The sequence below is a fragment of the Micropterus salmoides genome, unplaced genomic scaffold (assembly GCF_014851395.1).
Source record: "Micropterus salmoides isolate LMB-PRFRI ecotype aquatic unplaced genomic scaffold, ASM1485139v1 Ms_hic_scaffold_5, whole genome shotgun sequence".
NCBI lineage: Eukaryota > Metazoa > Chordata > Actinopteri > Centrarchiformes > Centrarchidae > Micropterus > Micropterus salmoides.
The window spans coordinates 26,674,569-26,696,418 of NW_024044237.1; the positions used below are offsets into that span (position 1 = coordinate 26,674,569).

General features: G+C 37.5%; 1 protein-coding gene and 1 pseudogene across 1 annotated transcript; both read left to right on the forward strand.

The window, feature by feature from the left end:
- Positions 1-632: 632 nt before the first annotated feature.
- LOC119888437 lies at positions 633-11,662 on the forward strand (annotated as a pseudogene).
- Positions 11,663-14,462: 2,800 nt separating this feature from the next.
- Positions 14,463-21,598, forward strand: LOC119888438. Its single transcript, XM_038698993.1, has 6 exons — positions 14,463-14,505; positions 14,653-14,709; positions 15,113-15,457; positions 19,776-20,120; positions 20,236-20,580; positions 21,456-21,598. Exons 1-6 carry the CDS (start codon positions 14,463-14,465, stop codon positions 21,596-21,598), a joined length of 1,278 nt encoding a protein of 425 aa, XP_038554921.1.
- The last annotated feature ends 252 nt before the right edge of the window (positions 21,599-21,850 follow it).

The following is a 21,850-nucleotide window of genomic DNA, read 5'->3' on the forward strand; positions in this document are numbered from 1 at the left end:
GAAATAATTTATATTTTTAAGGGGTGAATGTCTGTCTACATTTGTAAAATGATAATTTTTTGTAGAACGAAATGTTATTTGTCTTGTTCAATATCTGTTTCTCCAACAAATGGGTAATAGGGTAAGAGTAGTATAGGAGAGACTTCTCTTCAGTGAAATAAAAAAAGATGTGTAAATATCAGTATCGGCATCGGCCAAAATGAGTTTTAACATATCGGCATATCGAATATCAGCCAAAATACAATATTGTGCATCCCTAGTATATATTGTAAAACTGGAGAAATGTTGGATTATTTAATATTGAGGCACAGCCAAGAGAAATTGTGTGAACGTAAAGCCTCATTTAAAGCCAGTTACTAGTAGGTTGGATGTGGAAATGAAAACCTCATACTCCAATGCAAGGTCAGCTGGCTTTGTTGTTACACAAAGTGGCTACTTGTTCATGTAAAAGTTCACATGAATTACAACAGTTAGGGGGTCGGTACCTTGCTCAAGGGCAGCTCAGCAGGGCAAAGGAGATGAACTGGCACCTCCCGAGATACCAGTCCACACTCTGGTTGACTGGTCTCTGCTGAACTTGAACCGGTCCCCCTCTGGTTCCCAAGCCAAGCCCCCAAAAACTGAACTTGAGCATGACAGTTCTGGCCGTGCAGAAAGGTAAGTTAAAATATATAACGTGAGTTTATATGACATGCAAAATCAATAAAAGTGTCTGCCTGTTTAACACTTCAGTTTAAGGTTTGAATTAGACTGGATTTGTTTCCAGTGTGTAACCCACACAAAACAATTTTGATTCAAAACACTTTGTTTGGATTCAGTAGCTGCATTATTTTTGGCCTTCTGCATTCCCTCTCTCTGTATTGAGACTTTATATCACTAGACAGTGCTACTAATCATCTGCTCTCCTCTCATCACTGCCATCTATTGATGAAAACCAGATTCAACAAACACTAGCTCATGTAATATATTTGTAAATGTATATTTCTCATGACAATGCAAAATCCAACAGCTGTGTCAGTACCATTTAGGTAAAAGGGATCTTATTCGTTTGTGTGAATGACATATATAGACATAGAAGAGACCATGCCAGTATCTTTTTAAAATATGTGACTTTTTCTATGATTTAGCTCAAAGCAATAAGTTGGCCGATATGGTGAAAAGGGATGTACATCACTACATAATGGGATCTTGGGGTGGATAAAATAATAGTAAAACCTCACAATTGAAAGCAGTCCATTACAACAAAACGCCAAACTCATCAAAAGATCAAAAAATAGTATCTTGAAACTATGCAAAATACTGCAGGCGGTGAACACGGGGAAAGAAATTACTGTAAGATGTCATTAATTAATTAACCACCTTAATAAATAAATACATTTGAATGCTGCCTGGTATTTTCTTGCCAATGTTTGTGCACACACATTTACAGTCACCCCTAACAGACAAATTACGAGTGGAAAGTTTTGCATGGTTGTGGTTGGGCAGGCAAAATAAGGTGTGATTTTAAAAGCCGCATTCTCACCGTTTTAGTCTCAGGAAGGGGGGTTATGAAGTCTTTTCAACAAAGCAGGTGGTATAGTTATAGTTTCATGGTGCAGGACCTGGTCAGTGATAACAGTACTTTAATCATGCATTCAGTGAGTGTTTTCACTGTGCTTGTGGTTTTTTCTTTGGTGTTTGTTAAGAGACAGGGACATGCTACACATTTACTCGTCCTACTCAGGGCGAAACTACCACTCTGACCTGCTTCTTTTATCTTGTAACTCAAAAGGAAACTGCATGCTTGCTGACTTAATTTATCTAATCCATATTTATGTTTAAATGTACTTCAAAATATGCTCTACTTTCCTTATTCATGTCACGGAGACACCCAAATATTTAAATATATTTATTCTCTTAGATTGACTTTCATGATCTCCTTGGGCTTTACATTCCTGTCAGAGTGAAACATGCAGTTTAAAGAACAAATGAAGAGGTGGCTGATCTTTGGTAAAGATGTTCTTAGACGGACATGATGTGCCTTCAGGCCAGATTGAAACTGTATAAACACATTTTCCCTGTGTGTGGTGAACTCACTTGACTCAAATATCACCTCTTTTTACATGTTACAAAAAACTTTGATCTGATTAAAATCTCTTTCCTTTTTTTCATATGTTGTACTTTATATGTTAAATGTTTTCTTTAATGTGGAACTATGTCTTAAGTATGTAAAGTGAATTTACATGCTAATTTGTTTTGTCTGTGTTTTCATAGCACATAGCATTGCACAGGTCTCTTGAACAAGAGGTCTTAATCCTTTATTTAAACGGTTTAATCTGTTTAAATAAAGGATTAACTAACATCACTTGATAAAACCATAGAAAGTGTACAGAACACAGCTGGATCATGTAAGTAGATTAAGTCTGATTGTTATTTCGGCTATTGTACCTCTCCCTAACTTACATTAAGCTCAATTAAGCTCACACATTGTCACCAACCAAAAGTCAGGACAGTATAGATCCCTGTAATCCTTTCACATTATAAATGAACACATATTAAAGCAAATAAAATTAAAACAATCAGATATGCTGGTTAAACTAAACAACTTTCTGATTTCTCTTGTAGCTCTTCCGTACTTGCACCTCTAACCTCATTGCATATCCTGTCTACGCCCATAGTCAGGTCTCTTATGAGTAAACAGCTTCAGCGGTTGGTCAAAGGCAGAGAAATGGCCCACCACAGCTTTTCTCTGTCAGTGTAGCTGTTGCATGTGGCTTTGCTTGCTGTTTTGAATGCAAGTTGCGCTTACAAAGTGTTGTGAGACTGAAAAAAACTCAGTAGTTGTCTCCAGAAAATACTAATATTGAATAATATTAAATTCTAATACTGTATTTTTCAAACATTCCTGAATGAAATTGAAAGTACTTACAGCATAAAAGCTTTGTCCTTCTATTTGTTATCTTATCTGGTAAGTGGTGGAAAACTACTCCAAACAACTGTTGTTGTGTCTGTCTGCTATGTCTGGTCTCTCTCTGTTTCTGTATTGGGGGTGCCTGTGGCTCAGGAGGTAGAGCTGGCTGCCTATTAGTCAGAAGGTCTCCAGTTCAATCACTGGCTCCTCCAGGCTGCATGTCAAAGTGTCCTTGGGCAAGATACTGAATCCCAAATTGCACCTGGTGGCTGTTCCATCAGTGTGTGTAAATGTTAGTTTGAGCACTTAGGCTCAGTGTGTGAATGCAGATATAGTGTAAAAGCACTTTGAGTGGTTGAACAGACTAGAAAGGTGCTGTACATTTATTCATTCTTTAAACACATATTTTAGATAGCCCTATTCCAACTCATGCAGTTTCTCACATTTTGACATTTGACAAGATGTGTGATTTTAAACTAGCACAAATCTTCCATTTATATTGTTTTTACAAGTGGGAAATTTAAAAATGCAACTCAACAACAAATTGGACTTATCACATAGAGGCCCAACTTTTGAGAAGGCTCAGTATGTGCACTAGGCTACAGATGTTCTATCAGTCTTTAGTGGCTAGTGTTATCTTATTTGCTGTGGTGTGCTGGGGAAGTGGCATTGGGACTTGCAGTGCCAACAAACTGGGCAAGCTGGTGAGGAAGGTCAGCTCTGTGGTGGGGATGGAACTAGACATGGAATCATGGACAACTCTCTTGTGCCTTCAGCCATCAGACTCCACAAGGTCTCCACAAAGTACCTCCTACCTACACAGACTGAGACTCAAAACCATAGACCACTCACAGTTAAACTGTCAACACCACCACCACAGATTTTGCACATGTTTTTACACCCAAATCTATTTATTGTATATATTATTCATATTTTACTACATTCCTGAGTATTGCTGTGTCAAATTAAATTTGACAGCAAATCATTGAAGGTATACAGTAATAATCCATTTTGAAGGTACAGTGTTTTATGCTGCCGTCAAAACAATCAGAACCAGAAGACCATTACCAGATACATGTTTGGTCACCAAGATGTCTGAAAGTGTAACACTTTGTGGTTGTAAAAGTGTCTGGCGATCAGTTTGGTAACATATAAAAACTGAGTAGGTAAGAGAAGGCCAAAGTCTTTGTCAGTGTCAGACTTTAGAGTCTGAGCATATTGTTTATTTCCTGGTGGTACTTCATATCAATGACAGTGAAAGTCACAAAAATGCTCAGTCAGAAAGAATGTCCATTTATTTTCGGCTAGAACAACACTGAATGCAGAGACCAAACTAATCAACCTTCCATCTAACTCCAGGTCAGGGTACAAGTTGATCCCCTAATGTCAAAGTAAAGTAATGTTGATACGTCTTGAGTAAGGTCTTTGTGCCTGAAAAGTCAACCTTTTTTAATAAATCAAGCAGCGCTATAAAGTGTGTGTGGGAATTATTTTTTTAATCTATGGACATACCGTATTTTCTTTGCTCCCTGAAGCTGTTCTTGATAAATGGTGGAGTTGGATCATACTTTGTCATTATAATTGTAAATAATATATAGTATACTTTTAGACTCACAATTCTTCACATCCAAAGCATTTATGTTAGTCTAACAAAAAAACCTAATATAAATACAGTACATATGAATTTCATTGAAATGGTGACCTATTCATGGTTTAGGGCTATGTACATTTGTTTCAGCCAATCACTAGGACATCTACTTTGTAAGCCTTGATAACTTTGTGACAAAATCTTCCACTTGACTGGAAAGACATCAGTTGTGCAAGAGAAGGTTGCTTTACCACAATGATCGGAAGACTGGCTGTTTTGATTCTTCTAAGTACATTGTGTGAGGGCACTTTCTACTTTCTACATGAGTACTATTGTAAACAGTGGTTTGTGTGAAAAGAGGGCAAAAACATATTAGGCCATTGGACTTTTTACATAAATTATATGTATGGATCACAAATAGGTTAGCTAACACACATTTTAATTGTTTTCGTTCTGTTGTTGAGTAATTCTGGCATTGTTTTTCTCTTTTCTTCAGCTCGAACCAGAGACATTCCTGACCAGATCCCGTTGATTGTGGCTGAACTTGGTGATACTTTGAATCTGACATGACTAGAGATATAAGGTTGTTTTACTGGTATAAGATGAAGTTTGGATACATGGTCCAAACAGCAGGAACATATGACAAATTAACACTTGAGGGACAATTTGACAACTCAGGATTTACAGGCACAAGATGGGATCTTCAATATTTTCTTAACATCACAAATGTAACCAAAGAAGATGAAGGAACATACTTCTGTCAATCAGGAGCTTCATACCAAATGCAATTTATTAAGGGCATACTGCTGGCTTTAAATGGTAAAGTATGTTTATTTTAGTGTCTTTGTTTGCCATGTCTGTTATCAATACCCAAATAATCCATTACTTAATTCCTGCCTTCTTGTGAATCACACAGATTATAAAAATCAGCGGAAATCTGTCTACAACACAACACAATTGCTCTCCAGTGTTCACTTCTCTCCAAGAACAAGGGAAACACAGATCAGTGTCCAGGGGAACACAGTATGTACTGGTTCAGAGCTGGATCAGGAGAATCTCATCAAAGTGTTTACACTGTGTCACAGCAGTGGTGAAGATGTGGACAGAGGTTGTGCCTACAGTTTGTCCAAAACTATGCAGAGCTCCTCTGATGCTGGGACTTACTTCTGTGCTGTGGTCATACGTGGAGAGATCCTGTATGGTGAGGGAACTAAAGTGGAGACAAGTATGTTTTTAAAGTTTTTGATGTCGAACTGTGAAATCTTTAATACATTTTAACCATTAACACAGGGCAGAGTTTTTACATTTTAATCAGTAAAATATTATGTTATATGATAAAAAGATGCAGCCAGTAGACCTTTCATATCAGACATTTTCATATATCATGGGAATAGTTCTCAAAATCATTTAAAACCAATACTTTTAATTACATAGCATTTGATAAACAAAATAATATTTTATCTTTTTCCCTAAAGTCATGGATGGGGTCAGCGTAAACATGAAATACCTGCTGACATTTTTTCTAGTTTCAGGACAAAATTGGGACCCAGCTATCATTTCACTCGGGCTTCTGTTGGCTCTCTGCGTGATTGTGATTGCCATCCTTATTTTCTCAAGAGAATGAAGGTAAGTTTAGTAAAACTGCGAAGATGGAATACACAATTTTTATTGCAATTCTTTTGTCTATTGAAAAAATCCAAGATTATCACCAATTCATGAGCATGCTACTGTGAATCCCTGTAGGAATCACAAATATATCTGCAATTTGTGACAATCTCAACGGATATCGACAGCAATGTTTCGGCTGCATTTCAGTAAAATGTGCAATTTGATTTGGTCACATGCCATGTTTGTCTTGTACTTTCTGAGTGTATTTTAGTGCACATAAATCAGGAAATTGGTAGTGTTAGCCTCAAATCAAGACATACTGTATACTTTTCAGGGTCAGGCTTGTCTGTGTGGAAGAGCTTGTTTGTCCGAAGAATCATAAACATGCTTCATTCCAGTGAGCCCTTATGTCCTGTCCTAATCTAAACAAAATCTCATCAAAGCTGGACATTACCTGGAGAAAAGAAAGCGAGGAAGTTGAACTACCTGGTGAGTTTAGAACATATGTGTCTGTAACTTTATTCCAGCTGTCGTTGTACATTACTGTGAACAGGTTAGCATAGCATAGCCCTGATCGATCCCAACTCCATTCAGAAAACACGTATTTTGAAAGTTGTCGTCCTGCTGTCTTGCTGACAGACCTGACAAAGTATGAATTCATATGTCTAACAAAACAGCATCATTATCATCGTTATTTCAGCATCAGTTTGATCCGTTTATTGCAAATAAATCACAGTCAAGGGTTTACTTTGTGTTCATATAGCTGTAGTATTCGCGTGCTGTGTTTATTCGCTGAAAACGTGTGTGTGAACAATGAAAATGTCCAGCGGTCAAACTCGCGTGAGTAAAGCGAGATGAATATTATATTTGCTTTCGGTGGGAATGCACATTAAAACTGATATGGTAGAGACAGTAGCTCAGGCATCATGCTAGCAGATATTGGTGTTCTTTGGGAATCTGGCAAGGTTGAGTCTTACAAGAATGTTTACAAGAACTTACTAGCTCCACAGATTAGAGTTCAACTCACGGATAGAAACAGATTGCAATACGATGTTGCATTGGAGTCTAAACATCAAACAGATTTGTTGTTGTGTATTTGTGCAAGCAATTGAACATGTGTACCTAATAAAGTGGCTGGTGAGTACATTACAACTTTCTAGTCTTCTGGCCATACAAAGCACTTTACACTCCATGCAACATTCATTCACACACTGTTGGCAGTGGCTACCATGCAAGGTGTCAGCATGTCTGAACAGTCACACTTACACACAAAATACACACTTTCCACCTGTGGAAAGCTAAACCAGGAAGTGTCACATGATGCATCTAAACCAATGATGTCAGAAATTGATGCTAGCCAATCAGATTTCATGCTTAGCTTAAATCCGCCTCTGTACTTTCATGATTGGTTGCTGCTACAAAGGAAATGATCATATTTGGATCTAACAGCATTGTGCAGGTGAGAGAGAGCTTTCCAACGGTACTGGGGATCAGGGGTGGATTGGCCATCAGGAATTTCAGGAACATTCCCGAACGGCCAGTCCATTATAGGCTGAACTGGGCAGTGTTCAAGAGTTTTTATTTTTCAGTTTCTTATGTTCAACTTTAAATGAACTGCGGCCGCACTCAGACTGGGCCAAACTAATATGGGTCAAACTTTCAAATTGAGGGGGGATACGAGAGGACCCTCCCAACATGGACCAATCCTCATTTTTGCTGAAATCTGATTGGCTCAACGGCTCCTATCGGCTGGGTTGTGTGACAAGCACAACAGAACAGGTAAATATGTTGAAAGAAAGAAAGAAAAAAGAAGAATTAAGAAAAAAAATGTTGGTACAAGGCAGCTAAATGCGCCAAATTTACCGACCTCTTCCTTGGTGGAAAGGTGCCGTGACAGTGCAGATGAGGCAGAATCCAGCATAGGCACTGATAAGTAATGCTATTATATAATTCATATAGCATGAGACAATTTGATTCTATTAACCATAAAAACCTGGAGGACATAATACAACAACTGAAATCCTCCTCATGCTGCCTTGATATTCTGCCAATAGGTTTTTTCAAAAATGTGTCTAAATGCATGGCCTCAGATTTACTACAAATTGTCAACATGTCTCGCAATTATATGCCCATATCAAATCTCCCAATTTTAAGTAAAATCATTGAAAAGGCTTTTTTTCAACAGCTTAGTGCTTTCTTGGCACTAAATAACTGTTTTGATGTCTTCCAGTCAGGTTTTCGACCACACCACAGCACTGAGACAGCTCTTGTTAAGGTCTTCAATGACATCCATTTAAACACTGACAGTTGCAGAATTTCAGTCTTAGTATTATTGGATCTCAGTACTGCATTCGACACGGTCGACCACAACATATTACTAGACATATTACTTTCTGGCACAGTACTAAACTGGTTTGAATCCTACTTAAAGGACAGGGACTACTTTGTGTCTATAGGTAATCACACATCTGAGCTGACAAAATGACATGTGGAGTTCCCCAAGGCTCCATTCTGGGACCTCTTTTGTTTAACATTTACATGCTTCCACTGGTTCAGATTATGAAAAACAACAAAATATGTTACCATAATTATGCAGATGACACACAGATTTACATAACCATTTCACCAGGGGACTATGATCCCATACAGGCGCTGAGTAACTGTATTGAGCAGGTCAACGACTGGATGTGCCAGAATTTTCTTCAATTAAACAAGGATAAAACTGAAGTTATTGTTTTTGGAGCCAGGGAGGAACGATTGAAAGTCAGTGCTCGACTTCAATCTGTAATGTTAAGAACCACAAATCAAGCCAGAAATCTTGGTGTAGTCATGGACTCAGACCTGAATTTGAGGAGCCATATTAACACAATTACAAAGTCAGCCTACTATCACCTGAAAAATATATCAAGGATTAAAGGACTTCTGTCTCAGCAAGACGTGGAAAATCTTATCCATGCATTTATCTTCAGTCAACTTGACTACTGTAACAGCGTCCTTACAGGGCTCCCTAAGAAATCCATCAGACGGCTGCAGCTGATTCAGAACGCTGCTGGTCGAGTCCTCACTAAGACCAAAAAGGTGGATCACATCACTCCAGTTCTGAGGTCTTTACATTGGCTTCCTGTATGTCAAAGAATTGATTTCAAAATCCTGCTGTTAGTTTATAAAGCACTAAATGGTTTAGGGCGAAAATACATTTCCGATCTTCTGTTTCGTTACGAACCATCCAGACCTCTCAGGTCGTCTGGGGCAGGTCTGCTTTCTGTCCCCAGAGTCAAAACTAAACAAGGAGAAGCAGCGTTCAGTTATTATGCTCCGTATATTTGGAACAAACTCCCAGATAACTGCAGGTCTGCTGAAACAGTCAGTTCTTTTAAATTACGACTGAAGACTTTTCTTTTTACCATTGCTTTTAATTAAATATTTAAGATTTTTCTTTTTATTGATAACTTACAATGCACTGTAACTTTTACTGTCCTGTTTTCTTTTTCTTTGTTTTTAGCTTTTTATTATTTTCCATTAACTCCTTAACTTCCATTAATTTCCATAACTCTTTTAACCCTGATTGTAACACTGTAACTTTTATTATATTTTATGTTGCTTTTAAACTTTTACATATTTCCCTGTTTCTTTTATGTTTTATGTAAAGCACTTTGAATTACCTTGTTGTTAAATTGTGCTATACAAATAAACTTGCCTTGCCTTGCCTTGCCTAACCTGAGATTATTTATATATATGCATTTATTTATAGGAATATAGGACTAGGCTACATTATATATTTATATATTATAAACAACAGTTGAAGGAAGAAGGAAGAGGTGGAGGAACAAGAGGAGTTGTTGGAGAAGGACAAGGAAGAGATGCAGCAGGAGGAGGAGGAGAAGCAGGAGAAGGCATCTTATATATGTGGCTTTGCATGTTGTTCTCAAGACACAGGGGCCCTTAAAATGAGCATGGTGTAGGGCTTTTGAGGGTTCCCTTCCAGTAGACAAAATATGATGCAGTACCATTTACAGTAGGCCGCTGTTTCATTCATCCACCCATCATCAACCGCTTATCCTGCGGGTCACGGGGGGCAGGAGCCAATCCCAGCTGACATCTGGGAAATGGTGGGGTACACCTAGACAAAGAACCGCTCACTCTCACACCTAAGGACAATTTAGGGTCCCGCGACCTTCTTGCTGTGAGGCGACTAACCACTGCATCACCGTGCCACCGGCTGTTGTTTCACCACATGCAATCTTTGCTGCTGCCCCTCAGACAGTCCATCACTGTATATGTCACACGGCTTACAGCAGAAATATAAGTCATTTTGACACTTAGATAATACATTAAAGTGCTGAAAATTAACCTTTTATGAAAGAGTTTAAACCACATTAAAAAAAACTGGGGACAACACAGAAAAAGTGACGTACAGTACCAGAATTTTAATCACAATTAACTTGTCAAAATAACAAAACTGCTTTGAAATATTAAGTAGTCTAACTGTAAAACAACAATAAACAATACATGTACATCCAAGAGTCACTGAATATGGATTGTGAATTTGCTACAGGTAGGAGGAAGTGCATTTTCTGTGTTTGAGCCAATCAGGATGATTCCACTTTGTAGGCTTTGATCATCTTGAGACTAAACCTTCATTTTGGTAGAAAGGCATCAGTTGTGCTTGAGAAGGCACAATGATCGGAAGACTGTCTGCTTTGATTCTTCTTAGCACAGTGTGCAAGTACAACTTTAAACAAGGATTGTTTAGTTTTAAGTGTTTAAAAGTGCTGTGAAAGTCTTGTAAATTTGTTTTTGTTTGTCTCCTTTCTTCAGACTGGATTCAAACTGCAGATGATCCTCGCCCAATCTCTTTGAATGCAGTTGAAGTTGGTGGGAATGTTACTTTGCATTGTCCAGTTTCTAATGAGGACGGCATATTCTTTCACTGGTATAAGCAGTCTCTTGGTTATACGGTCCAATCAGTTGCAACAGGAACTTTTACCCAACAAACACTTAGTGGACAATTTAACAACCCACGTTTCAAAGTCACAGAGGGGAAGGCTCAGTATTTGCTCACCATTAGAAATGTCAGCAAAGAGGACGAAGCAACATATTTCTGTCAAAGTTGAACAGCGTATTCACAGAGTATTGTTAATGGCACCTTCTTGGCTGTGAATGGTAAGTTAATTTCCATATAACCCTGACAGTCACCCCCAAGTTTTGAAGCCAAACAAATAACTGAGATTGTGAATTGCTTTTGATGCCTTTATTTGACTGAATCACAGATCAGCAGAAATCTGTTAACGTAAAACAAACTCCAGAGACAGCATCAGTCCAGTCAGGAGGCTCAGTGACTCTCCAGTGTTCACTTCCCTGCAAAAACAAAGGAAACACATTTCAGTGTCCAGGGGAACACAGTGTGTACTGGTTCAGAGCTGGATCAGGAGAATCCCATCCAAGCATCATTTACACTCACAAGAAGAGCGGGGACGTACTATTGTGCTTTGGTCGCATGTGGAGAGATCTTGTTTGGTGAAGGAACCAAAGTGGAGACAACTACGTTTTTAAAGCAAAGTAATGTCGAATTGTGAAATCTTTAATGCATCTTAAGCATTAACGCAGGACAGATTTGATTTGATTTTGATATATAGCATGGTGTAATGAATTAGCTTACTGATGGCTGCATTCCATTTAGTTGTTCCAGCTCAAAATGTCTGCTGTAAAACAAAGTTGTGCTGGGGCTTACTACTGGTTAAGTTTTAGGTTAGCAAACCGTTGCTACAGTTGCTGCTGCAAAGCTAACATGCATAGAGGATGAGACAATCCCAGCACACCAGCTCCAGACAACAATACTCCCAACTCTCCAGCTACTATTGCAAACATTAGACTGGCAACATATCTTGGCAAACTGTATGTCCATGAGAATGTAATTTAACGCTACCTGACACATAAATCATTACTGACACAAGGCAAAAAAATTATTTGATCTAAATCATTTAAAATAAGTATTTTCAATTACATGGATTTGATAAACAAAATAACATATTTTGAATTTGTGAGTTACTTAGTGTTTGGCCACTAAAAGTCACTGATGAGGTAAAATTAAAGGTGTTTAAAAAGTATGCTAGCATTTTTTCTAATTTCAGGACAACTGTGGGACCCAGTTATCAACTCTCTGCGTGATTGTAATTGCCATTCTTATTTTCTCAAGAGATTGAAGGTAAGTTTAGTAACACTGCAAAGATGGAGCACAACTTGTAACTTGTATTACAATTTTATTCGTCCATTCAAAATTGAAAAGATCAATTAAAAATTATCCTGGATATCCTAGAAAGACTTGCTGATAACAAATTGAGTGCTGAATCCAGAGTGCCCTTTTAACACAATTTGCATCATACAAATCACAGTTTTCAACGTGAGATAATTACCCCTTTTGGTCAATTTGACATGATTAATTAATCAAAACACACAACGTATTTGTGACCTATTCATGACCATGCTACTGTAAAGTCCTGTAGGACTAACAAGTGTGTCTGCAATTTGTGAGTAAAAATCTCAACTGACCTTGGTAGCGATGTCTTGGCTACATTTTAGTAAGATATACTATATCAAATTTGTTTTGGTCACATCCCACATTTGTCTTGTGGTTTTTCAGTGTATTTTTAGTGCACATAAATCAGGAAATCTGTACCATTAGCCTCAGTGATCAGGCTTGTTTGTGTGGAAGAGCTATTTTGTCCAAAGACTTAAGAAGAGTCTTTGTTTCAGTGACCCCTAAAGTCCTGTCTTAATCTAATTTTTAGGATGGCGATGCAGAGACACTGAATCAGTGGAGCTCTCTACAATGGAAAGCAAGAAGAGGGAGAAAAAAGACACAACTGTAGCACTGATAAGCACAGACTTCTGTTTAAGTGAAATCCACACTTCATAAATCTCAACAATGTGTTGTGTTGGACCTGAGTGTGAACTGATTGAATGACTTGGGGGTGGGGGTGATGGGTGGGGGTCAAAATACACATTATACTCAAAACACATACAAGTACAAAAATCATGTTAATGTCTCTGAATGACCTGCTAGCATACTGCCTAGACAAGGGCCGTTCAGAGGTCATCTGTGTGCCTGGAGAAGCCTGCTCCAGCCTTATCTTGTGTTTGCTAATGTTGCTTTCTTTAAGAATGGATATTTCTGTTGATTTTTGGTTGACTACATCTTGAATCATTACTCAAAGTTTTAATAAAAAAAGGAATAGAATTTTTCTGAGAAGATCCTTGTTTATAGAAAATAATAATCGTGTTCACATAAAAATTTGTGTTGACAAACTGAGCAAATGTGACTTATCCCTCCGTTAGCATAACACTTAACATTGCATTAAATAAGGGTTTAATATTATTACAAAAGGTGTACAGGAGTACTATAGATAAAGGTGCAGGAGGAGTTTGGATATTAGATTTATCATGTGATAATATGGTACTAGAGTTGTGGACTGTCTGCCACAGTGTTCTTATTGCGCTTGTCTAGGGTTTGCAGCTTTTCTTTAGTGGTTGTCACTGAGAGAGGGGAGTGCTTCTCGGTCACTGGTCACACCCAAAACTTTGTGAGAGGAGCAGAGGTTTTAGCTGTGATCCTCTCACGCCTGAGAGCTTTGACCTACTTTTGTTATCTGGAAAATCAGAAGGAGACTTTATTGCAAGAGTAAGTAATCATTTAATTCACTCAGTGGTTTGTTTCATACACCATATTTAAATTTATTAATGATGAATCCTACACTTTCATTCTACAATATCTGAGGCATTATTCATTCATGCCACAAACACCCACAGATATTATTTCTAAGAACTGGTAAAATGGACTGCGCTTATATAGCACCTTTCTAGTCCTCTGACCACGCAAAGTGCTTTACACTACATGTCACATTCATTCTCACTCTGATGGCAGTGGCTGCCATGCAAGGTGTCCACTGCACATCAGAAGGAGACTAACAATATCAACTTGTTCACAAGGTTGATGTCACAAATGCAGAAAAATACAGGACATCTGCACATGCAGTTATTTTTAGAGTTGATATTACATTAAAACCTGGGGACGACACACAGAAAAAGCATGAACTGTACCTGGATTTAAATTAACAAGCAATTAACTTGTCATAATAACAAAACTGCTTTTGAAACATCAAATAGTCTAACTGTAAAAAACACATGTACATCAGTCTAAATTTTCAACAAGAGTTGTTGAAAATGGATCATAGATTTGCTAAAAGTAGGAGGAAGTGCGTTTTCTGCATTTCAGCCAATCAGGATGATTTCCACTTTGTAGACTTGGATGATCTTGTGACTAAACCTTCATTTAGGTAGGAAGGCATCAGTTGTGCTTAAGAAAGCTGTTTTACCACAATGACCGGAAGACTGACTGCTTTGATTCTGCTTAGTACAGTGTGTAAGTGCAACTCTAAACAATGATTGTTTACATTGACCTGTGCTAAAATGTTGTTAAAAGAGAAGGCAATGCAATAATCTTTCTAACGCTAGATACTTTCTGTCTTTTATTGTTTTTATCTTTGTAAATTTCTTTTTATCTCTTCAGACCGGATTCAAAGTGCAGATGATCCTCGCCCGATCTCTTTGACTGTGGTTGAAGTTGGTGGGAATGTTACTTTGCATTGTCCAGTTTCTGAGAAGGAAGGGAAATTCTTTCACTGGTATAAGCAGTCTCTTGGCTATATGGTCCAATCAGTTGCTGCAGGAACTTTTAACCGACAAACATTTACAGCACAATTTAACAACTCACGTTTCAAAGTCACCGAGGGGCAGGCTGAGTATTTGCTCACCATTAGAAATGTCAGTAAAGAGGACGAAGCAACATACTTGTGTCAAAGTGGAACACCATATTCACAGAGCTTTGTTAAAGGCACCTTCTTGGCTGTGAATGGTAAAATTAGTTACTTTCCATATAGAACTGACAGTCATCCATTAGTTTTAAGTCATACAAATAACTGAGATTGTGAATCACTTTTGATGTTGCCTTTTTTAACTCAATCACACAGATCAAAGTCAGCAGAAATCTGTCAACGTGAAACAAACTCCAGAGACAGCATCAGTCCAGTCAGGAGGCACATTGACTCTCCAGTGTTCACTTCCCTCCAAGAATAAAGGAAACACATCTCAGTGTCCAGGTGAACACAGTGTGTACTGGTTCAGAGCTGAATCAGAAAAATTCTATCCAAGCATCATTTACACTCCCAAGAAGAGCAGTGACGAACAAGTGGGAAAGAGCTGTGTCTATAGTCTGTCAAAAACTATACAGAGCTCCTCTGATGCTGGGACTTACTACTGTGCTGTGGTCACATGTGGAGAGATCCTGTTTGGTGAAGGAACAAAAGTGGAGACAAGTATGTTTTTAAAGTCTTTAATGTCGAATTGTGAAATCTTTAACACATCTTAACTATTAACGCAGGTCAGATTTGATTAAATTTAGTCTGATTCAAATATTATGTTATTTGATAATAAAACATGCAGCCAATATTCCTTTCATGGCAGATATTTTGATATATCATACCATGGTGTAATGACTTAGCTTAATGATGGCTGCATTCCATTTAGTTGTTCCAGCTCAAAATGTCACCTGTAAAATCAAGTTGTGCTGGGGCTTACTACTAGCTAAGTTGTAGGTTAGCAAACTGTTGCTACAGTTGCTGCTACGAAGTTAACATGTTCCAAACATCACAACAGCAACATATCTTGGCAAACTGAGGGAAAGTAATTTTACGATACCTGACACACAAATCATGGCAGGAATGGCTGACACAAGACACCAAAATAGTTCTTAAAATCATTAAAAATTTGTACTTTCAATTATATAACTTTTTAAACAAAATATATTTTGAATTACGTAAGATTTTTTGTGTTGAGCCCCCCAAAATTCATGAATGAGGTAAATGTAAATGTGGAACAAAAAGTTAAATCTCTGCTGACAATTTTCTTTTATTTCAGGACAACAATCGGACCTGGTTATCATCATCCTTGTGATGCTATTGACTCTCTGCGTGATTGTAATTGGCATTCTTATTTTCTCAAGAGACTGAAGATAAGTTTAGTAACGCTGCAAACATGGAGAACATTTTTTAATTTTTTTTTAGAAAATTCAAAAAATCCAGGGAAAAATCCAGGACATCACAGAAAGCCTAGGTGATGCAAAATTTTGTTACCATACAAGCCATAATTTGCAATGTGAGATTATTACCCATTATGGGCAATTTGGCACAATTAACTTATCAAAACACAAGGTATCTGTGACCCCTGCATGAGCATTCTACTGTAAAGAAATCAAAAGATACTGTATACTTTTCAGGATAAGTCTTGTTTGTGAGCAGAGCTGGTTTGTCCAAAGGCTCATGAACATTGTTCGCTCTAGTGAGCCCTTAAGTCCTGTCTTAATCTATGGTGATGGTGAGGCAGAGACAGTGAATCAGTGGAGCTCCCTACAATAGAAAGCAAGAAGACGGAAATCCACTGAGTGTCAAGAAAAAAAGTTCGGCTCTTTTATATTTAAGAAAGACTGTAAACATGACAATTTGTTGTTTTAGGAGCAGTTATGTGCTGTACTTATTTCTTGACAAAAAACAATTAATCCGCCTAGATTGTTTGTGCTGTGTCTTCACTGGTTGCCGGGCAACCACGTGGTGACATCAAAGATTCTGGGAAGTCACCGCACCTCTGTTGTTCATTGTTGTTCATAATAACATGTAACTCTGCATAAAACCACTCATTGATGTTTTTACATTTCTGTTATATGTACTAATTAAACAACATACGTGCTTATTAGTGAGCTTTAGGTGTATTTGTCAGTCTATTTTTGGAATAAAGCCAGGTAAGCAGTTTCCCCGTTTCCAGGCTTTATGCTAAGCTAAGGTAATTGTCTTGTTCCAGCTCCTCTACTTAATGCACAAACATGTGAGTGGTATCAATCTTCTTCTCTTACTTTTGGAAGAGAACGAATAAGCAAAATGTTAAACCACTCCTTTAAGATCAGAATCAGAATCAGAAATACTTTATTGATCCCTGAGGGGAAATTCTTTGTACAAATTGCTTACTTGCATGTCAAAAAGGAATAGAAATAATAATAGAAAACTGGTAAGTAGAAAATACAACAAAATGTGCAAATATAAAACATACAAATATATAATTATATATATAATATAAAGAGTGTTGATATGTACAGTATTTTTATTAACAGAAATGTAATATACATAGTAGTAGTGAATTTGATAGTAATAATGAGTACTGGTAGGATTGACATGGAATGGATAGAAATCTAAAATCTAAATATAAGGAGTGTGGATATGTAGAGTATTTTACAGTATTAACAGAAGTGTAATGATAAAGAGAAGAAGATAATTAAAACTAATAGTCATAATGAGTACTTGTAGTGTTGATGTGGAATGGACACAATCCTTAAAAACTCCAGTATTGAGACAGAGTAACCAGAGTATTGAAGCAGAGAATGTTGCACATTAGTGTTGAAACAGATAATATACTACTATATGTCAGGTAATGCACTTACTATGAGATCAAGTGTTTGACACTCTGAGGGAGGAGTTAAAGAGTTTGTTAGGCACAGGCAGGAATGACTTCCTGTGGTGCTCTGTGGTACATCTAGGAGTCACTGAAAGTGCTCCTGTGTTTGACAAGCACGTCATGGAGTGGGTCGGAGACATTGTCCAAGACGACATGCAGTTTGGACAGCATCCTCCGCTCTGACACCACCACCAGAGAGTCCAGCAACACACCCACAATGTCACTTGCAGATCAATTTGTTGTGTATATTAGTATCCGCTAACCTCAACCTGCTACCCCAACATACAACAGTAAACAGGATAGCACTGGCCACTACAGACTCATAAAACATCCTCAGCATTGTCCTGCAGATATTAAAGGGCCTTAGCCTCCTCAGAAAGTAGAGCTGGCTCTGACCCTTCATGTAGAGGGTTAGAGTGTTCTTTGCCCAATCAAGTTTATTGTCCATGTGCACTCCTATGTGCTCAGTAAGATCCATCACATAATAAAATAGAACACAGCTGAACTTTGCACCATGTAATGCAGAATCCTGTTTGACATCAAAAGTGCAGTGTATTGTTTGACTGCTTGACTTCCTTACTTTTTTCGTAATGGATGCAAAGAAAGTAGGCTCCTTATGATGATCAAAATTTTAAAATAAGATTTTTTTAGACAGTGATTTACACTATAAATGTGCATATATACAGTAAAGTAAAAGTAACTAACAACAAGGTCCATTGTTTAAACTAAAATTAACCTCTTGTAGCTGCTTGCATCTCTAACCTCGCTACATATCCTGTTGAAGCCTATTGAGTTCTCTTTTGAGTAAGAAATGGCCCGTCACAGAACTTGTCTATGAGTGCAGCTTCTGCATGTGGCCTTGCATGTTGTTCTCCAGACACAAATGCAAAATGCCTTTATGAAGTGCTTTGAGACAAGAAAGGCAAAGTACCCATCTCCAGTCAATGTAACAGTATTTTTCAGATCAGGAAAGCAAAACGTGAGATCAGAGAAAGATTACAGTCATGGTGTCATAGATGATCTCTCTAGCATGAAAGTCAGTGCTCTCCACACCCATCATGAAAATACACAACACTCAACGATCATCGAGGATTGACACACAATAATAAAGCCTAAAAGTCTTATTGCCATTGAGGTTCTCCAACATACAACAAACGACACATTAACGGCACATTAAAAACATATAACATATAACCAACCAAGAAAATGCCCTTGCAGTAGAGAAAAGTTTATGCAGTACACTAATGGGTGCCCTTAAAATGGAGAAAACTTGATGTAGGGCTCTCTATGACTCCCTTCCAGTGGAGAAAATGTGGTGCAATACCATTTACAGTAGGTTACTGTTTCACCACAGGCACTTTTTGACCCTGCCCCTCAGACAGTCCGATACTGTTTATGACACACTGCTTCCAGAAGAATTGTAAGTCATTTTGACACTGACAAAATAGAACTGAAAAAAATACCTAGTTTGAACACCCTTTACACAAATGTTGAGGCAACTCTGTAACAAACAGACTCTTTTAGTATGAGTATTTATTGCTTATGAGTTTATAAACTTGTTCACAAGGTTTATGTCACAAATGCAGGAAAAGACTACATCTGAGGTGGCTACAGCTACAAGCTATTGTTAGTTACAATACACATGCAGTTATTTTTAAACCACATTAAAAAAACTAGGGACAACACACAGAAAAAGTGAAGTGACACCTGAATTTGACTCACGATTAACTAGTCTAACTAAAAAACAATAATAAACAATACAAGTTCATCTAAAAGTCGTTGAAAATGGAACATGGATTTGAAGCAAGTATGAGGAAGTGCATTTTCTGCGTTTCAGCCAATCAGGACGATTTCCACTTTGTAGACTTTGATGATCTTGTGACTAAACCTTCATTTAGGTAGGAAGGCATCAGTTGTGCTTGAGAAAGCTGTTTTACCACAATGACCGGAAGACTGACTGCTTTGATTCTGCTTAGTACAGTGTGTAAGTGCAACTCTAAACAATGACTGTTTATATATTGACCTGCGCTAAAATGTTGTTAAAAGAGAAGGCAATGCAATAATCTTTCTAACGCTAGATACTTTCCGTCATTTATTGTTTTTATCTTTGTAAATTTCTTTTTATCTCTTCAGACCTGATTCAAAGTGCAGATGATCCTCGCCCGATCTGTTTGACTGTGGTTGAAGTTGGTGGGAATGTTACTTTGCATTGTCCAGTTTCTGAGAAGGAAGGGAAATTCTTTCACTGGTATAAGCAGTCTCTTGGCTATATGGTCCAATCAGTTGCTGCAGGAACTTTTAACCGACAAACATTTACAGCACAATTTAACAACTCACGTTTTACAGTCACAGAGGGGCAGGCTGAGTATTTGCTCACCATTAGAAATGTCAGTAAAGAGGATGAAGCAACATACTTGTGTCAAAGTGGAACACCATATTCACAGAGCTTTGTTAAAGGCACCTTCTTGGCTGTGAATGGTAAAATTAGTTACTTTCCATATCGAACTGACAGTCATCCATTAGTTTTAAGTCATACAAATAACTGAGATTGTGAATCACTTTTGATGTTGCCTTTTTTAACTCAATCACACAGATCGAAGTCAGCAGAAATCTGTCAACGTGAAACAAACTCCAGAGACAGCATCAGTCCAGTCAGGAGGCACATTGACTCTCCAGTGTTCACTTCCCTCCAAGAATAAAGGAAACACATCTCAGTGTCCAGGTGAACACAGTGTGTACTGGTTCAGAGCTGAATCAGAAAAATTCTATCCAAGCATCATTTACACTCCCAAGAAGAGCAGTGACGAACAAGTGGAAAAGAGCTGTGTCTACAGTCTGTCCAAAACTATACAGAGCTCCTCTGATGCTGGGACTTACTACTGTGCTGTGGTCACATGTGGAGAGATCCTGTTTGGTGAAGGAACAAAAGTGGAGACAAGTATGTTTTTAAAGTCTTTAATGTCAAATGTGAATCTTTAACACATCTTAACTATTAACGCAGGTCAGATTTGTCAGATTAAAATATTATGTTATTTGATAAAAACGCAACAGTCATGGCAGCCATTTAGATATGTCATAGCATATTGTAATGAATTAGCTTTCTGATGGCTTCCAATTAGTTGTTCCAGTTCAAAATGGACGCTATAAAAAGCTCCAGTCATCAAGTTTTAAATTAATTTAACAACTATTTCATTATGTGAGTATAATTTTGATACATTATGTTGTTCAAAAACGTATAAGGACTATCAATAATTCATTGATATATTTATGTATATATGTAGAAGGTAGAAGATTGTTTATTTGTCATTATACAGCTCAAAATATATGCATAACACAATTAAATTTGTAGTTCATGTCAATGTCTAATCTATGTGCATAAGTTCCCTTTCAAATTGCATACTTAAGTCAGACAGAATCAAAGATCTGTCATATGTTAAATGTTAGACAAAGAAGAGGTTTTTGAAAAACAAATTGTTGTTGCCTTTATTTGATAGGCCGGGGGACAGAGAGAGGTAATGAGGGAGAGAGAGAGGGGGCGCAGATTTGACTCGAACCTGGGTCGCTGCAGTAAGGACTCAGCGTTGCACATGTGTTGCACACTCTACCAACTAAGCTATCCACATTCACATCCACTATCCATTTTCTTTTTAAATTGTTCTTTTCATGCCTTTCTTATATTTGTTAATTTATTCTCATTAGGCATGTTGAAAAAACTGCATTATTGCTTAATACTGCTCTAGGTAGTCACTGAAATTAACTAACGTGAATGATGTGAATAATGATTTGCCTCTTTTGACATTTTTATAATTGCAGGACCAGAACTCGACTCAATTGTTGCCATTGTGCTCGGGGCACTGTTAGCCTGCTGTGTGATTGTGATTGTTCTCCTTGTATTCCACATAAATCGAATCAGAGTTTGCAAATATTGCAAAGGTATGTTCCTCAAATGTTCTTAGATTTTTTTAATGCATTGATCTATGCTCATGTTCCAACATGAAATTGTCCTTTATGTGTCACCTACATTTGCAATTATAAACTATTGAATAACTTTTTTGCACTTTAGGTAGTAATTTATCAGTTTTAGTAATGTTATGTATGCATTATGGTAACATATGTAAAAGATACCATGGCAACATTACAAGAGTCTAATCTTTTTCACCCTTTAAATAATCAATTAAAGAAAAATAAGACACATTAATGTAATTTTA